Consider the following 18,337-nt stretch of genomic DNA (forward strand, 5'->3'; position numbering starts at 1 on the left):
GATCGCTCTTAAAATAATTTATACTTACCTTTTGTTCCATGCTGCACTGTTCTCACCGTGGCAGCCTTGATGATCTCAGCCAATCCAATGCTTTCCCATAGGAAAGCATTGGGAGGCTATTGCACATGTGGGGCAAAATGCCACGCTGCAGCAAATAGCTTCTCTTCATAGAGATGCATTAAATCAGTGCATCTCTATGGAGACCATTCAGTGTCTCCAAGCAGGACGCTGGACTGGGAAGCACTACATTAAGCTGTAATGGTTCTAGTGACAATAGTGTCCCTTCAAGGACCTGTGCACACATCAGGAGCCTTTACAGTATTGCATTAGATGATAAATAAAAAAAATAACCATTAAAAAAAATATAGCACAGAGCATAGATAACTTTTAATGTAAGCACTGCAGCAAAGCTTATAAAAAATATATATATTTCATCTTATATTACAGTAGTATGATGGTGAACAGACACTGAGGATTGCAGTGTTTCATCATTTATCAAACATCTCTCATTTTTTACAGGTGTTTCCTCCACATTAAGCCATTGCAAAGAACCAAGTGTTTATGCCATGTATGGAAATCCCACCTGCTACCCAAATGGTTAATGCAAATTGTATGTAAACCCCTTAGTTCATTTTACTTTCCTCCCAACCTCTTTTTTATATTTTTTTATTTCTTGCTGCAGTAATCATGAAAAGAGATTAATAGACCACACCTGAATGCCAATTGCAATGAAAGCAGTCTTTCTTCACAGTGCGGTTTCATAGCTATTGACAGAGCTATAACTCTGTAATATTAGGTCCTATATATCACAACCTTGTGGGGTCATAAAGAACATTTTCCAATTTTGCTGCAGCACTAGTGTAGTGCTCTTGTGTTGTAGCTCACAGTGCATGCCATAGACCTTTTATTACAAGTGGGAAAATCACTTTAACCCAAGGCATAGTTTTTAAATGTCCGAGCTTACAGCTACTGAGCCTAGGTTTAGATATAAATTCACCTGAGTAGGTGTCGGAGACAAATTTTAAATAAAAAGTGTAAAGAGGCTGTTTAATTGTAAATAATACTGCTTTCTAGCTTCTAGAGTTCTTGGAGAATAGCAAGAAGCTGAAAGTATGTTTCCTAGATATTATCAATTAATATTATTTATCAGTCTCATATTCATGAAATCCATATACAACTTGAGACTGATATATAGACTTATATTTAGCTGCCTTTGACCTACACATTATTATGCACATCTAGGAACTACTGGCTGAGTTGATCCAAGTGTCCTGGAGATACTCTTTTCATCACCATATCATTTCAGGAAAGTCTTAAAAAAAAAAAAAGCACTCCGATGGTATTGAGCTCACCTTTATTATGTAAGTAGTTACACAAATATTGACATTTCTGACAAACTTTTTTTAAGTTTGCGTTGAACATGGGGCCACTAGCACCTATAGTAAGTGCATCACAGATATTGTGTGCCCACCATCTTATTTATCATACAACAAGGCTGCTTTAAAGCACTATTAAGTTATAAGAAGTTCTTTTTTATATGTGATTTCACTCACATTTGTAAATCAGTTAGAGGATGTAGTTTTTTTTAAATCGTATTGCATTAGAACAACATGTATGTCTCTTCCAAGCACCTACATAATTCGCCAATTATTTTATGTAGGTACTTAGTAACCCTCTTTGGTGGTAAGGCCCTATATTCCTTCTCAAAAACATTGCTCCATTAAAATAAACTGAAATAATTGATTTGTTTTGTAAACATTACACAGACAGACAGATGGCTGGCTTAATTCTTTAATTTGAGACTAATTGTGAAACTGCTCTTGACATCATTGCTGAACAATTACTGTGCTAGTGATCTGAGGATATTTCAGGGACATTTCATTATGGGTAAACCACAGGTTCTGTTTTGGAGTTCTTTTACATCAATTTACAGAATAGAACATTTGTGAACTTTAAAAAAAAGTAAAATTATATAAACAAATCATGCATGTACTTTTCAATGAACCAGTTTGCATTTATAACATAGTTAATAGTGAAAAATAGAAAATAAATATAAAACAAATTTCTATAAACTAGGCCAAAATAGTTTAGCAGGAAAATGTAAAGTCTGCAATATTTCCAACATGGACAATTTAGTCTATAATCATTTTTTGCCACAATGTATTGTTTAACCCCTTAAGGACACATGACATGTGTGACATGTCATGATTCCCTTTTATTCCAGAAGTTTGGTCCTTAAGGGGTTAAACTCTGTTGTCTTTCCCTGCATATTGCAGATTACTCTGTATCTCATTGTAGGGGCGTAGGAAATACATTTATTGATAGGATCTTTTGGTGTTGCTAACAACAATGATCTCTGTATAAATACTTTTAATCTTAGATTTTTAGCAACATAAATTAATGGGATGAAAGAATGCATATTTCAATAAATGGTAGAATTTAGAGACTGATCCATTGATAGAGACACAGATCTCTAAAAATAGGACATAGACTGCTACGATGAGATGCCTTTTGCCAATCACATAACTTACCTGTGCACTCACTCACAATCCTTTTTATGACATGCACACACAAGCACAAAACACTCTGACAGCCACTGTGTACACACATTTATTTGCTGTAAACCTGTAGTAACAGGCTATGGTCCAAAACCTTAAATATTATTATTTTAAAGTCTGCATCAAATTGTGGTGTTTAAAATGTGGCCTTATAAAACTGGGCTATTTTTAACAGATGGTCTCATTGAGACTCTCTGATTGGCACAGTGCAGCATTATCCTATAAAAAAAAAAGCATTGGATTAGCTGATTTCAGCCAAGGACTGGGCTAAAAGTTGAGTAAACTCTTTTTTAACCATTACAGGGGCAGTCACCTAAATGGTGACTACCACACTATAATATATTTTTCTTTTATATCCTTCTGACAAAAGAAACTGTCTTTCTCCGGCATCCAAAGACACACCCCACCTTGTCTGCATTGATAATGTGGAATTTAAACTCTTGCAATATCAGTGACAATACTGTCCAACGTGCAGAGCAGCGATAGGATTATATTTTGGGAGGTGGGTTGGGAATCATACGGTCAACATTGTAATGTGGCTGAGGAATGGGAGGAATGGAAGATCAATCAATGCTGTGGTGAGTCCCAGTTTTTGTCAAACCATTTCCAAAGTGTTTAAAAAAACACAATGGTCCATCATCCACAGCCTATTGCACCATAGACCACTGTACTGAGCTATAGTGGACATTAAGCGGAGATTCTGCACCATATTTATAAAAAATGAAAGAATTATAAGCATTAAATTGCTTTGACCTTGGCAGCTGTCATTTAAAAGTGTGCAAAGGGATTTTGAATGAAGTGCAGTAAGTTTTTTTTTTTTTATTTAATTTCAATGTTATAATGTTTTTATATTGGGACTGCCACACAAGAGGTGGGAGTTTGCCAGCACAAATTCTTTTGGATCAACATCATAAAAGTATCGAGTTGAACTTGAAGGACTTTAGTCTTTTTTTCAACCTAGATTAGTATGTAATTATGTAACTAATATATGGTTTTATCTAATTATTTATTATCTTTAATTTTACTTCACTTTCAGATGTTGTATCATAATTAGTTTTCCACATAACAAGAAATCAAAATATAAAAAAATAATTGCTTCTCGAAGTGTGATAAAAACCCAACATTGTAACAGCTCTGTACAGCTAAAATTTGAAATTTATGACATGTAATCAATCTTGTGAAAGTTACAATAGGCATGTTCCCGACATCAGCTAGAAACCAGCACCCATCATTCACATTGGCGAGAGAATGGAAAGATTGCCCACGGACATGTATACTATAACAATAGCACTGTTATTCACATGCTGGCCAAATAAAATGATTTTCTTAGCAAACTCTAATGGTTTGATAGTTTGTGACACATTCAGACACATGATTCATGCTGTATCACTACAGCTCCTCTCCCCATGTGCCTTCTAAATGGAAGGTCTGGTATCAGTGGGATAACTCTTGTACTGAAAGACTTTGCTTCATTGAGCTAAATGGATATTAGTTTTGGATCACTGCCAAAGCACAACTGGAACATGCGTATACATTCCCAGTGGGCTAAATGTGTATGCGCTTCATCATCTATTGAGCTAGTTTATCGTTTATGTATAGGATCTGATTATGACAGTCAACTTATATTAAAAACTTTGATAAGCAAGCACACATTGCATTCTTAAATATTGCATGATGTCTAAATCAAAATTAATTTCTTATGTACACAAGCATGTCTTTTCTTGATTAACCTCGGCTACACTTAGCAGCTGTGGCTCAATTTTAATTCCCCATGTTGTTGTTTAATGCAAAATGGGAACATATCCTCTCTGCTGTATTATCGGAGTGAAATGTGTGCTAGCTCTGTGAAACTACAGGCCAAGCAGCAAAGAGATAGGTGAGATTTTCAAATGTAAGATAGAAGGGCTTATTCTCTAAATCGAGAGTTAGAAGCCAAAATAGTAAAAATTTAGAAATGATCAATGCTTCAAATTTACATCTATCGAGTCGACTAAAATTTAGCAGAAAGAAAACACATGTATTGTTATGAGGCTCGCAATCTATACTATTGTATCAACGTAGTGCAGGAACATGTGCACTTTGTCATGCATAGAGAATGTAAAATAAAATGCATTAGTAAATAATTAATAGGATACACTTACTGCACTTAGCACATGGAAATATGTATACTTTGTTTGAACATATGTACAACTTTTAGTATGTGTAAAATAATAAATGACAGCACATTGCACATTATAATTTAATGGCTTTCACAGCATATAAAAAGTACTGGCCAGCTACATAGTCTACTTGTATACACTTCAAGCTGATGTAGAGCACAACTTGCTATGTATAAGAATAAATGTTATAAAAAAAATGTCATTGCCTGTATCATATCAATCCAACATTACCCCATAGCCATACCAAATAAACTGCCTAATATCTGCAAGAGCTAGTCTTAAAAGGTCTACCTAAAAAAAAAAAAGACTTTCCATTCTCTAATTAATCTGGTTAAGACATCACAGATTTCTATCTCCGATGCTATGCAAAGACTGTTCTGTTTTATATTCTAAATGATCGATAAATGAAAAAAACTACTATGAAGAAAATATTTTTAAAAAATAGATCAGAGTAACACAAATTTAAAAAAAAAAAATCCACACCTGGAGCAACAGCCAAGTGTCCATATTAAAGTCCAAGTAGCAACATTTAATTTAATCCTCAAAGCCCCTTTACCTTCCTTTGTGTTTGTGAGTTGGTTTTCTCCATGTACAAGAACATGTTTCACTGGCAGGGCTCTAGGTTGTTCCTCTGCATATTTGCAGAGGGGAATTAAATGGTACCCACTTCCTCCTTCCACATTCTACAGCAACCTTTTGTCAAGAGTCCCTAGTGATCCCACCAGAGAGGTATGTATCAGTACTCAAAAAGAAAGAAAATGATAGAGATGTCTTAGCGAGCATAGCCTAGAATGGTCGGACCTTTCTATTAAAGTGAAACCGAGTCATAGCTAGAAATAAGTCTAAGTCAAAGGGAACCAGATAAACACAACATTAGGTAAGTCAAGTCAAAGATAAGAGAACTGTGAACATGAGGAAATGTCAGGTCAAAACAAGAAAGACAATGTCTATGTGCATTGAGAACAGGTGCACACCAGCATCACATGGCATCAAGGATCCATAATAGACTTAGGGCAAGAGCTCCCACTATTGGAAACACCCTAGTCAACAAGCAACCAAGGATCCCCAGCTCACTTGCAAGTGATATTAAAGGGACATTCTACCAACATAGAGCGATTTAGCTTTCTGAAGTTCTCTATGTGTCAGGACCTTCTCATTTTAATTGCAGTTTGTAAAACTGACAATTTATTTTTAAAATCAACACTTTTATAAATCTTCTGCTTCGATTAACACCACAGAAATCACAGAAATGCCCTTCTACAGAGCTCGTTATAGCCCTCTGTGCCTTATTTCAGGAACTCCCTGGCTGGTCTCTAATTTTGAAAGCCGCAAGCTTGCAGCTCAAAATCAGAGGCTTCTCAATGAGAAGCCTCTTACTGTTCATTCACCCAGCACAGACTGCACACATTCTTTATAAATACTCATTCTGTAGCAGAATATTTGATCATTTTTATCTATTGTATGTATTAAAATAGCATTTCTGCTTCTATGCTAATATTTAAGACCCTGATTGAAAAACTGCATGATAAAGAATATCAAAATATCTTTTTCAGAACATTTTTTTTACCATTAAATGTAAATTTTAATAATTTCATACTAAAATAGCAATCTATACACAAAATATGTTTTGTCATATGTTTATGTAATAGATTTACATCTCAGGTTACATAGTAGTTGTTAAGAGGTTAGTTCCAGTAAAATCAAGTCCATGGTTTTAATTTAGAATGGATTTCATAAGTTTCAAGTAGGAAGCACCTTAATACTCTGTATGTGAAACACTACACCCTGTCCCAAATTATTATGCAAATTCTATTTAAGTATCACAAAGATTAAATATTTTGTTTTTCAGTTTAACTCATGGATGGCATTGTATCTCAGGGCTATTTTGATCACTGAAAACAATCTCGGACACCTGTGATAATTAGATTGCCAGGTGAGCCCAATTTAAAGAAAAACTACTAAAAGAGGGTGTTCCACATATTAAGCAGAGCACCATTTTCATGCAATATGGGGAAGAAAAAGGATCTCTCTGCTGCCGAAAAGAGTGAAATAGTTCAATGCCTTGGACGAGGTATGATTAGATATTGCACGAAAACTTAAGTGTGATCATCGCACTATTAAGAGATTTGTGGCTGATTCAGAGCACAGACGGGTTCGTGCAGATGAAGGCACATTGAGGAAGGTTTCTGACAGATCCATGCATAGGATCAAGAGAGCAGCTGCTAAAATACCATTACATAGCACCAAACAGATATTTGAAGCTGCTGGTGCCTCTGAAGTCCCATGGACATCAAGGTGTAGAGTCCTCCAGAGTCTTGCAACTGTGCATAAACCTTCTATTTGGCCACCACTAACCAATGCTCACAAGCAGAAACATCTGCATTGGGCAGAAAAATACATGAAGACTAATTTTCAAACAGTCCTGTTCACTGATGAGTGCTGTGCAACCCTGGATGATCCAGATGGATGGAGTAATGGATGGTTGGTGGACGGCCACCCTGTTCCAACAAGGCTGCGACGTCAGCAAGGCGGTGGTGGAGTCATGTTTTGGGCCGGAATCATGGGAAGAGAGCTGATTGGCTCCTTTAGGGTCCCCGAAGGTGTAAAGATGACCTCTGCAAAGTATGTGGAGTTTCTGACTGACCACTTTCTTCCCTGGTACAGAAGGAAGAACTATGCTTTCCATAATAAAATCATCTTCATGCATGACAATGCACGATCTCATGCTGCAAAGAATACCTCTGCATCAATGGCAGCTATGGGGATAAAAGGAGAGAAAGTCATGGTGTGGCCTCCATCCTCCCCTGACCTCAATCCTATTGAGAACCTTTGGAGCATCCTCAAGCAAAAGATCCATGAGGGTGGGAGGCAGTTTACATCCAAACAGCAGCTCTGGGAGGCTATTCTGACATCTTGCAAACAAATTCAAGCAGAAACTATCCAAAAGCTCGCAAGTTCAATGGATGCAAGACTTGTGAAGCTGCTATCAAATAAGGGGTCCTATGTTAAAATGTAATGTGACCTGTTAAAATGTTTAAAAAGTTAAAATGTTGTTATATGTTAGATTGAAATAGCTTTTGATTTCAGTGAATATGCTTCAAACACAACAAATGACAATTTTTAGTTCTTTACAACCTATAAAGTGTTTTGAAACTTACTGTGCGTAATAATTTGGAACAGTGCATTGTACATATGTGTAAAAAAAATACTGTTATCATTAGGAGGTTTGTGCAATAAAATTTGAATTGTACTTTTAATAGTTGATAACATGAGAATTATGCTGACTGTTATTTACATCAATTATTTAGGTAAATGAGAAAAATATCATTTGGATAATAATTTGGTACATGGTGTATAGTATAATAAATAGGGCAATCAAGGCAGACTTAGCAAGACATAACCTTTATTAGTGTGTCCTTTAAACTTTTTAACAGTTCTCACTCAAAGTTAAATATTGGGAAAAAAATGAAACAAAGTATTTGCAAAATATATCGATATAAGCCCAGTTCTCTACTTAGCTTTCAAATTAAGCTGTATGCTACAGTTTTTTTTGTGTATCGCTCTATGATTCTGTAATTGGATAATGCAGTAGCTATTTTGCACCATTTGTTTCTACAAATATATGGTTGTGGTGACCAAAACCAAGCTGTCATATTATACCAAATTTTGCAAATGCCTTTCACTTTTGTGATAACAAATGGATAGATAGATTAGATAGATAGATTTATAGATTAGATGGTTTAGATTAGATAGATTGATTAGATTTAGATAGACTCGATATCGATAGATTCTAGATAGATAGATAGATAGATTAGATATGCATAAATGCACATACATGATGAATGGATTCATTTTTATTTTGATCATTAATATTAAAACTACTATTTGTATATATTTAAACATAAAATATCATAGTTGTATTCATGAAGAAGAAACATTAACCCATCCCTTCATTTCTGCTTGTCAGTCTAATCTTATCTCTATCTACAAATTAAGAGCATCAAGACTTTTTTTTTTTTACTGCATTACAGCAACAATTGGACTTAATCCCCCATTGGGACCATTTCATTAATTAAAACCTATAGACCGAAATATGGTAATTGCCAGAACAAGTTGGTTTTGTGTGTGTGAAGTAGCATTCACATATCTTATAAGCACACTGTCCCGCAAACCCAAATGCCTATTTCACACTTTTAATGATCTCGTTTGCCCTGTTGCTCCACCTCCTCCTACCCCCCTGTCTGCCTCAAACTTTGCAACTCACTTCACTGAGAAGATTTCTACAATCAGGCAAGAGATCTCTAACCTCTCTCCCTCCCCTTCCAATACATCACCCAACCCCACTCACTCTGCTGTTCTATGCTCATTTGCACCTACTATAATGGAAGAGGTTTCTGCTCTGCTCCGGTCCTATCGCCCCACCACCTGTTCCCTCGATCTTATTCCCTCATATCTCATCCGCACCCTGTCTACCTCTCTTGCTCTCACTAAAATGTTCAATCTCTCCCTTTTCTCCAGCACATTTCCTTCACCCTTCAAGCATGCAACCATAACGCCCATTCTGAGAAAGTCCAACCTTGACCCCAACTCCCCATCCAACTACCTCCCTATATCGCTACTGCCTTTTGCCTCCAAGATCCTTGAGAGAGTTGTGTATGTGAGATTGACAGACTTCCTCGAATCTAACACTATGCTTGACCCACTTCAGTCTGGATTCCGCGCTCGTCACTCTGTTGAAACAGCTGTGACCAAAGTATCCAACAATTTAATTGCTGCTAAATCTTATGGCCATTACTCTATCCTAATTCTCCTTTATCTTTCTGATGCCTTTGACACTGTTGATCATCAACAGCTTTTTCTCATTCTCCGTAATCTTGGTCTACGAGATACTGCTCTCACCTGGTGCTCCTCCTACCCCTCCCAGCACTTTCTCTGTGTTTTTTTCTCTGTGTCTGCCTCTTCTCCCCAACACCTCTCTGTTGGCATTCCCCAAGGTTATGCCCTTGGTCCCCTACTGTTTTCCATCTATATTAGCTCCCTTGGTAAACTCATCTGCTCCTTTGGCTTCCATTATCATTTATATGCAGATGAAATGCAAATCTACCTGTCTTCTCCTGATCTCTCTCCGCCCATCTTGACTAGTGTCTCTGACTGCCTCTCTGCGATTTCCAACTGAATGGCTGCTCACTTCCTTAAACTCAACCTGTCCAAAACAGAAATTCTGGTCGTTCCTCCCTCAAGTGTTGCTACTCCTTTGTCTGTCTCCCTCTAAGCCACCATCACCTCTACCTCGCAGGCTTGCTGCCTAGGTGTTCTTTTTGACTCCGGCCTATCCTTCACCCCTCATGTCCAGTCGATCTTCCCACGCATTCCCCCTCAGTCAGTCCTTTCATTAGCTTCAGTTAGATATAGGGCTCAATTCAAGATTCTCATGTTTGCTTACAAGTCCCTACATAATGCTGCTCCAACCTACCTATTCTCCCTAATACACAAGTATGTCCCATCGAGACCCCTGCGCTCTTCATACTCCCATACTCCCACATCTGATGCTCGCCTCCAAGACTTCTCCAGGACTGCACCTTTTCTGTGGAACTCCCTTCCCTTCTCCGTTAGACTTTCACCCAGTCTCCACTCCTTCAAAAAATCTTTGAAAACACACTTCTTCAGGAAAGCATATCATTTAAACTGTTGGCGGGTTTTCATTCCCCTCCCGTCCCCCCCTCCCCCCATGACTCCTCTCCTGCAACTGTCACATATAACCTAAGTTCTCAGTGAATACTTTTCTAGCAACCAATTTCATTACCCATACTTCTAACTTTAGTGTCACAATACCCCATTCCCTCTAGCATGTAAGCTCATTGAGCCCTCTGTTCCTGTGTGTCCATTTGTCTGGTTACAATTACGGGTCTGTTAGTTCATCTATTGTACAGCGCTACAGAATTTGCTGGCGCTATATGAATAATAAAATAATAATCTTCCAATAGTCAGCAGCTCCAGCTTAACAGATAAAGTTAATTTTTAACATAAAATGACACACAGAAATACCACTACAATCTCTTATTCTTATGAATTACCCCAGGGGTAGTCAACCTTTTAATATCTACCGCCCACATTTGTATCTTTGTTGATAGTAAAATTTCCTGACCGCCCACCATTGCCACAATAACTCGCAAGTGCAATTTAATTTTTTTGTTTTGTTTTAGAAAGGAGTGTTTGTTTTTTTAATATGTACTCAAAGTTAGCTATTTGTTTCTATTTTCTATTCTCTCTTTTTCTATGTGTGTCTGTGAGGTGCTGTGTGTGTGTGTGTGTGTGTGTGAAAGGTGTAGTGTGTGTGTGTGTGTATGAGGGGGAAGTGTGTCAGGGGGAGTGTGTGAAGGATGCTGTGTGTGAAGGGTGCTGTGTGTGTGTTTGTGTGTGAAAGGTGTAGTGTGTGTGTGTGTATGAGGGGGAAGTGTGTCAGGGTGAGTGTGTGAAGGATGCTGTGTGTGTGTGTGTGTGAGAAGGGTGGCTATATGTGTGGAGGGTGCAGTGCATGTGTGGGGGCAGTGTGGGGCTCAGTGTGTGTGGAGTGCAGTGTGTTTCAGGGTGGCAGTGTGTGTCAGTGGGGCAGTGTGTGTGTGTGTGTGTGTGTGTGAAAAGGGTGTAATGTGTGTGAGCGGGCAGTCTGTGTGTGTGAGGGGGCAGTCTGTGTGTGTGTATGTGTGTGTGGTGAGGGGGCAGTCTGTGTGTGTGTGTGTTGAGGGGTATAGTGTGTTTTAGAGGCGTAGTGTGTGTTTGGGTGTGGTGTATAGGGTCAATGCTGTGTGTAGGTGGGTGAGATGTGAACTTCTATGTTAATGTCTCCCCCTCCCTTTTTCTTACCTTTAACCAGGGAGGGGGTACATAATGCTGCAAGCCCTTGTGGTCCAGTGGTGTTCACTTTAGCCTGAAGCTCCTCCGCAGGCTGACTCCAGCCTGCATTGCAATGCTCCGACCAGCCTGCTCACGGGAGGAAAACAGAGTGTCCCAGGCCCTTCCCTCCCTCTGCTGGAACTAAGTGCCAGTGGGCTGGCGAGGGAGATCTTTCATCTCCTCACCAGCCCGAGAGGGCTTACAGCAAGGCTGGCTCTGCTGGGGCTGGCAGGGGAGATGAAAGGATCTCCCCTGCCAGCCTTGGTCCATGGCCTTTGAGGTCCACTAGGCGTTTTCAGCAAAACCTTTCACTGCCTACCTGAAATCCCAAATCACCCACTAGTGGGCAGTAGGGACCAGGTTGACTACCCCTGAATTACCCCATGTGTTTCAATGAATATCTGTAATTTAAAATTGCATTAAATGTAAAATTAAATGCATTATAAAAATTCATTATAAATTCATTAGCAATATTAGCATATTAAAACAAACAGAGAGTATTTTAATGTATACTTAACATGTCTAGTGGGGACGGTTTATGTGGCTGGAGCAACCCGAGCAAAGCAAATCTTTTATAAACTTCAGTGATATTATTTATGACAACATGTTTCAGAATACCTTTTCCCTTCCAATGTGCTTGGGAAGCAAAACCAACATGTCCTCCATACTTTCGATTGAACTCTGCCATTAAGGCTTTGTAAGGATTACGGATTAGTAGGATGGCTGAATCAAAAGCTTCAATCTCCTTTCTGCCACTTTCATGAGTCTTAATGCAAACTGTCCGTCCATTCCGCCAATGGTCTCTTTCCCCTTTAAATCCTTGATGGACAGAGGGAAAGCATGTGTTACAAGACGTACATCTTACATACTAAGTACATGATTTATATATTAAATTGATTCCAATATACAAGTATGCAGATTATGCTTTACATCCTACCAAATGGTACAGTCGGTCCTGTGTGTGTGAAATGTGACCTCTATGACACATGCAATAATGGCTTAATTGAGATGAAGTTGTTATAGGGCCTTGAGTGTCCTTTAAATATTTATGGTAAATGATTTGTGTAAGACTACAGTACATTGCAGAATGGTTAAAACAGTATAGTTCTCTAAGCATGGGCTGTAGTAATAATCATTTTCAGCACATCTCCAAACTTACCTTTGATCTATCAGAGGAACATTATTTAAGTCCGCTTTGGTCAGACACACCACTTATCTACCAAGACCAAGTTCTATTTGAATGTTTGGAACTGGCAAGAACTGTGTTTTTGAGATGCACATTCCATGTTCATGATATCAGGGTTTGTGATTGCACACCTGTTTTCAATTATATGTCTTAGGTCATATAAGCAGTATTTCTGACCAAAGAGGACAAAAAGATGGCCAACCTCGACAGATCAAATATGAGCCAGGGGATGAACTACAAAGAGGCATTTATTAATTTATATATATATATATATGTACATGCAGAGGGTTTAACAGATGCAATTTTGTATGTATTTAAGTATGACAGTGTACATCTAAAACGCCCCTGATATAATAGAACATTTGTTTTAATCCATGTCCTTTAACAATCACTCATTGTATATAGCCTATCATGGATTGAAAGTCCATGCACTGTTGTAATTGTAGGCACTCCGTTTAGTATTGAATACACTTTAAGCTAAAATCAAATGTTTCCACTGTGTTTTTGTTTGGTATGCATTACACAGCACATTGTTTTTAGAGGAAAAAGTAATAACATTTATTCTTTTTTTTTTTTAACTCGTTTTGTATGTCTCCATTTAATCTCCAAATGAAATTTTCTGTGCTGACAGATTCCCATCCAATATGAATGACCCAAAGTCCTTATTGAGACAAAAAGACGAGCTCTATGTCCAAATAAACAAACAATCTTTAGTCAAATGATTGTAGCCAGGGGATACATAAGATGTAAGTAGCTGTATTACATCAATTATGTATGTGTAATCTGTTTTTCTGAGTTATGCCAGGCAATAGACGAGAATAGTGGCTAAATCTAATAGTTGCCTGGATACACCACTGCCTAGTCAAATGTGCAGACAGACCCAAATTAACAATAAGTACTGCATGATTTTTAAAAGTAAAAACAACTCATCAAATCATGAGACCATTATACTGAATGAAGTATGCTTTTAGGATTCTAATGAATAGATGTAATTGAGATTAAACATTTACAGGAATGTTGCAGGTAAATAGCCTCCAGCATTTCTAATGCTCATACTTGCAGTGATCGAGTACATGGTTTTAAGGAAATTAAACGCTTTGGCATTGAAATATTTAAAGAGCCCATTTAGGATCATATATAACAAATGATTGTCTAAAAGCTAAATTGTAGAGTGGTGGTTTCTGTGCCCCTGTTCTCTGAAAATGTAAAATACTGCTGTTTCAGAGAATTGGCAGTGCTTATATTTTGCGTACAACATGCCTCTGTTAGACAATCATCAGAGCAGAAGTAAGCAACCTTCGGCACTGCTGATGTTTTGGACTACGACTCGCTTGATGCTTTGCTAGCATCATGGCTGTAAGGGAATTATGGGAGATGTAGTCCACAGCATCTGGAGTGCCAAAAATTCCTTAGTCTTGCACTAGATGCTCCTAGGTCTTCACATTCAGCATGATGAAGCTAACAGCCGCTAATTCTGGTCCCAGAGAAGCATCCCTATGAAGTATTGGAGATTTATCAAAGTGTTATTAACTGAAATATGTGTAACATTTGAAAAAAATAGTAATTACTATGGAAACTAATGCAATTGGCAGTAACAATTTAGTGGTTCCTATGGTAATTACTCTCCTCCTAGAACTTTTTCTTTTAGCAGCAATTTTATAAATCTCCCTAGCTGACCTTAAATTTGAGCAGGGTCTCCCTTGGGGTTCTTCATACACTGTATATATGTTGCAGTAGGGATCTATAATATGTTTTATATCCCCCTACTCCAGCATGAAAGACAAAGGTATACAGTATTCGGAAAACCAAATGCTAACCACTGAGCCATAAAGGGAATTGTGCTAATATTCCCCAGCTTTCAAATTTTCCGAGAAATAGTGTGGTACGTGTCAAACAGAAACAGAAAGGAAAATAATGTGGACCCTGGCAACTAATGTGTTAATAGGCAACATAGCAAATCAACAGACCAATACAGAGTATAACGTGTTATGAACGCAATTCAGACTAAATTGAGAGGACAACACTAGAATCACTTACAGGGCTGTAAATGATATTTTATCCCTGAGATCATGTGCTTCAAATGAATATAAATATGTGAATTGTTCACTTGCCGATCTCTGATTTCATTCTGTTTCAACCTACCTTTGTTATATAAAGAGCCATCAAAGTAATAGCTACCAGTATAGAATCCAGTAGCCAGTTCAATCAAATGGCGTGCCCATGTGTTTCCTGCACCGGGAAAGCTTGCCAGTGCTATAAGCTGTTTTGAACGTGTATGTAAAAATCTTCTGTCCATGCATCGATTATCTAAAGGATATGATGAAAAGATTGTTTAAAAGTATTTTCTTTCATTACAAAGTTTAAGATCATCAAACCATTAACTTAATAATGTACAATAACCATGCTACATATACACCAATATATATTATAGTCTAAAATATTAATATTTTGCATATTTAAAAATATATATTTTATATTGATAGATCTCTGCTAAATTTGGCTGCAATATTGTACTTTTTTTTAATTCACCTGTCAGTAGTTTCCTTTATATTTTCTTTGTGTGAATATAATGTGAATATACAAAATATTTAAATTGAACACTGATGCTATATGGACTCAACCATCATAGCACAATACATGTTGCTAATAAAAAAAAAAAAAAATTATGTCCAGAATTTTCATATGGATCAAACTCACAATTTATTGAGCCTCAATGGATCAGCTCAAATATATCAGCATTGGTATAAGTATTAGGATCAAAGTGAATGTTCATCCACAAGGACCCTCCAAAGCAAGGGGAGAAGACACCACCGATTAAAACAAAGTAATTACATTTATTTAAATCAACATAAAAGTCTTAGATAAAGGTAAGTACTCTGCAGCAATCACAATCCCATAAATACTGTGCGTAAACACATACAATTCGATAATATAACTATGTAAAATGGAGGGTGCTCTAATGTCACTAAATAAGCATAAAAATATCACACAAAAACCTTGATTTTATGTACTTATATTATTAAATTGTGTGTGTTTGCCAATACTTCATATTGATATAAGACTTTCTAAAATGGCCGTTGGAGTATTTCTGGCGACTGGAAGGTATGTTTTGTATATTTACATTATATTCCCTCAAAGTACGCCATTCAGGTATTTTATTTGAATTGTTTGTATTGGTTGAAATTTAGTAATTGATTTCACAGGTGTTACTAGTTGCATTTTGTTTACTTGGAATTCTGGGTATTTCACACATATTGTATTATCCATTGTAGTACCCACTATGTTGCACATTTACTCGTTGATTTCCTTTATATTTTTGTTTATTCATCTATGCAGCAACTTGTCACATGCTTGATCATATAACCTAATAGACCAATGAGTGTCTGTATCAATCATCAATCATCAATCATGTAGGGTCCAATTTTAAAATGGAATGATCCATTTTATTCATTATTAAAGGGGCTGAGTGGCTCTGTAGGCTGAAATGATGAGGACATTTTGTAAAATATTCTATAAAAAATAATATGAATTGATCAATAAAAAGAACTTTTTATTGTAAAGCCTTAAAATGTTGGAGATAGTATCTCTTCTCTGCATATGTATAGTCTGAACTGTGTAATGATGCATTAATACCATATCAGGACTATTTACAAAAATAGCGCTACCTGGGTCCAAGGATAAAACGGTGCCCTCTTTATCCTAATACCAGATAAAAACTTCCGATACTTTCTTTGGTACCCTCCCCATGTGACATCCCACCCCTTTTGTTACCTCTTACACTCAGTTAAGTTCCTCCACTCAGAATCCAGTCTTCTTACATCCTTGTTACCGCTGAAATTTACTGGGAAATTTTGTTCACAAATATTTACAGGGATATTCATTTAAATGGACACTGTTGTCACCAGAATAACTACACCTTAAATTAGTTGTTATGTTGTCTGTAGCATGTCCCTGCAGGCATTTCAATGTTAACACTGTGTTTTCAGAGAAAAGGCAGTATTTACATTACAGCCTAGGGACACCTTCAGTGGCCGTCACTGAGACAGCCACTAGAGCTGCTTGCTGGGTCAGTACTGCAAAACATGCAGCACTGGCGTTTAACATCTCCATGAACATTCCCCATGTAGATGCATTGATTCAATGCATCTCTATGAGGAAATGCTAATTGGCCAGAGTGTGCGCAATAATCTCCAGCCTTGATTGGCTATAGTAAATTTTGATGATCTCTGCTAAGGAGTCAGATCGAGGGCAGAGCAAGCACCTCTCTGAAGTAAACTCACCTTTTACATAGGTTACAGGGTGGCCAAGTGGGGTAAATAGTGATATTACAGCTATAGGGACAGGAATACATGTTTGTATTCCTGTCACTATAGTGTTCCTTTAAGTGAGAATTTGAAGTGACTTCAATATTAATTTCAGATTTGAGTCCAAAGTAGCAAAATTAGAACCATTGCTGGTTTAGAGAATGTTTCCAATTAGACTATTTTGAAATCTGAAATTGAGTTCTCAATTTAGTAATTGAACCTGGTGGTCTCCGATCCGTTATCTTTCTCCCTAGACAAAATATATCTCATCCCATTCTCCACAGTCCAAAATTCATCTCTCACCTCCGCATTCTTTATATTGGTCCTACTCCACAATTCCTGATTTATAAATCCCCCTCAATAACATCAATCTATCTGACATCCCTCCCACAGCTTACCACAGAGAAGGCAATAAAGCAAGTGCTCTAGAGTCAGATGTTGTGGACTACATCTACCTTGATGCTTTGCCAGCATTATGGCTGTGAGAGCATTATGGGAGATGGAGTCCACAATATCTGGGGTGACGAAGATTGCCTAACCCTGGAAATAATCACAAGAGCTAAGGGCATACTGCTGGTGCTGTCACATAGATCCACTTTTACAGCAAGATTACTTTATCAACCAAACTGTACACTCCGATTATATTAAATAATCTCTCTATGCCAGGGATAAGCAACCTTCAGCACTCCAGATGTTGTGGACTACATCCCCCATAATGGTCTTACATCCATAATGCTGGCAAAGCATTATGGGAGGCGTAGTCCAAAACATCTGGAGTGCCGAAGGTTGCCTATGCCTGCTCTAGGCTTTGCTGTAAGTCTGTTATCTAATTCTCTATGATGCCGAATGCTTCACTCATTCACTCAGAGCTTGTATACATTGTGATGTTGCATAACCTGTCAGAACTTCTAAGATACACTTATCTGACAGCCTGGTATCTGGTAGGCAACAGGGTTCCTAGCAACATATTACTGTCGCCTGAAAAATATATGAAAAACAAAACTATTTACTCTGTCTTCAGCCAGTATCAATAGAAACTGATTATTCTTATTAGATGCCCCGTGGCTAATATGTCAACTCTAAAAAAAATCATGGCAATAGCAGGCTCATTTCTCAATGATACATGGAATACATGAACTTTTGGTTAGTTTAATCAAGCTTATTACATTTCATGAATGATGTTTTTTTATTTGCATGTACTTTCATTCCTATTTTTGTATGACTTGTTTTTATTAA

The 18,337-nt window shown here is 37.4% G+C and overlaps 1 protein-coding gene across 4 annotated transcripts in view; it reads right to left on the reverse strand.

The window, feature by feature from the left end:
• WSCD2 (WSC domain containing 2) overlaps window positions 1-18,337 on the reverse strand; it is a 326,034-nt gene that overhangs the window by 46,118 nt on the left and 261,579 nt on the right. For all 4 annotated transcript variants that reach the window (XM_063454212.1, XM_063454209.1, XM_063454210.1 and 1 more), the window contains 2 exons: window positions 14,940-15,104; window positions 12,230-12,430 (listed from right to left, as the gene is read on the reverse strand). In XM_063454212.1, coding sequence (XP_063310282.1) covers window positions 12,230-12,430; window positions 14,940-15,104 — 366 coding nt within the window. The remainder of the gene's footprint in view (window positions 1-12,229; window positions 12,431-14,939; window positions 15,105-18,337) is intronic.

Source organism: Pelobates fuscus, chromosome 5, assembly GCF_036172605.1.
Source record: "Pelobates fuscus isolate aPelFus1 chromosome 5, aPelFus1.pri, whole genome shotgun sequence".
In the NCBI taxonomy this organism is placed as follows: Eukaryota; Metazoa; Chordata; class Amphibia; order Anura; family Pelobatidae; genus Pelobates; species Pelobates fuscus.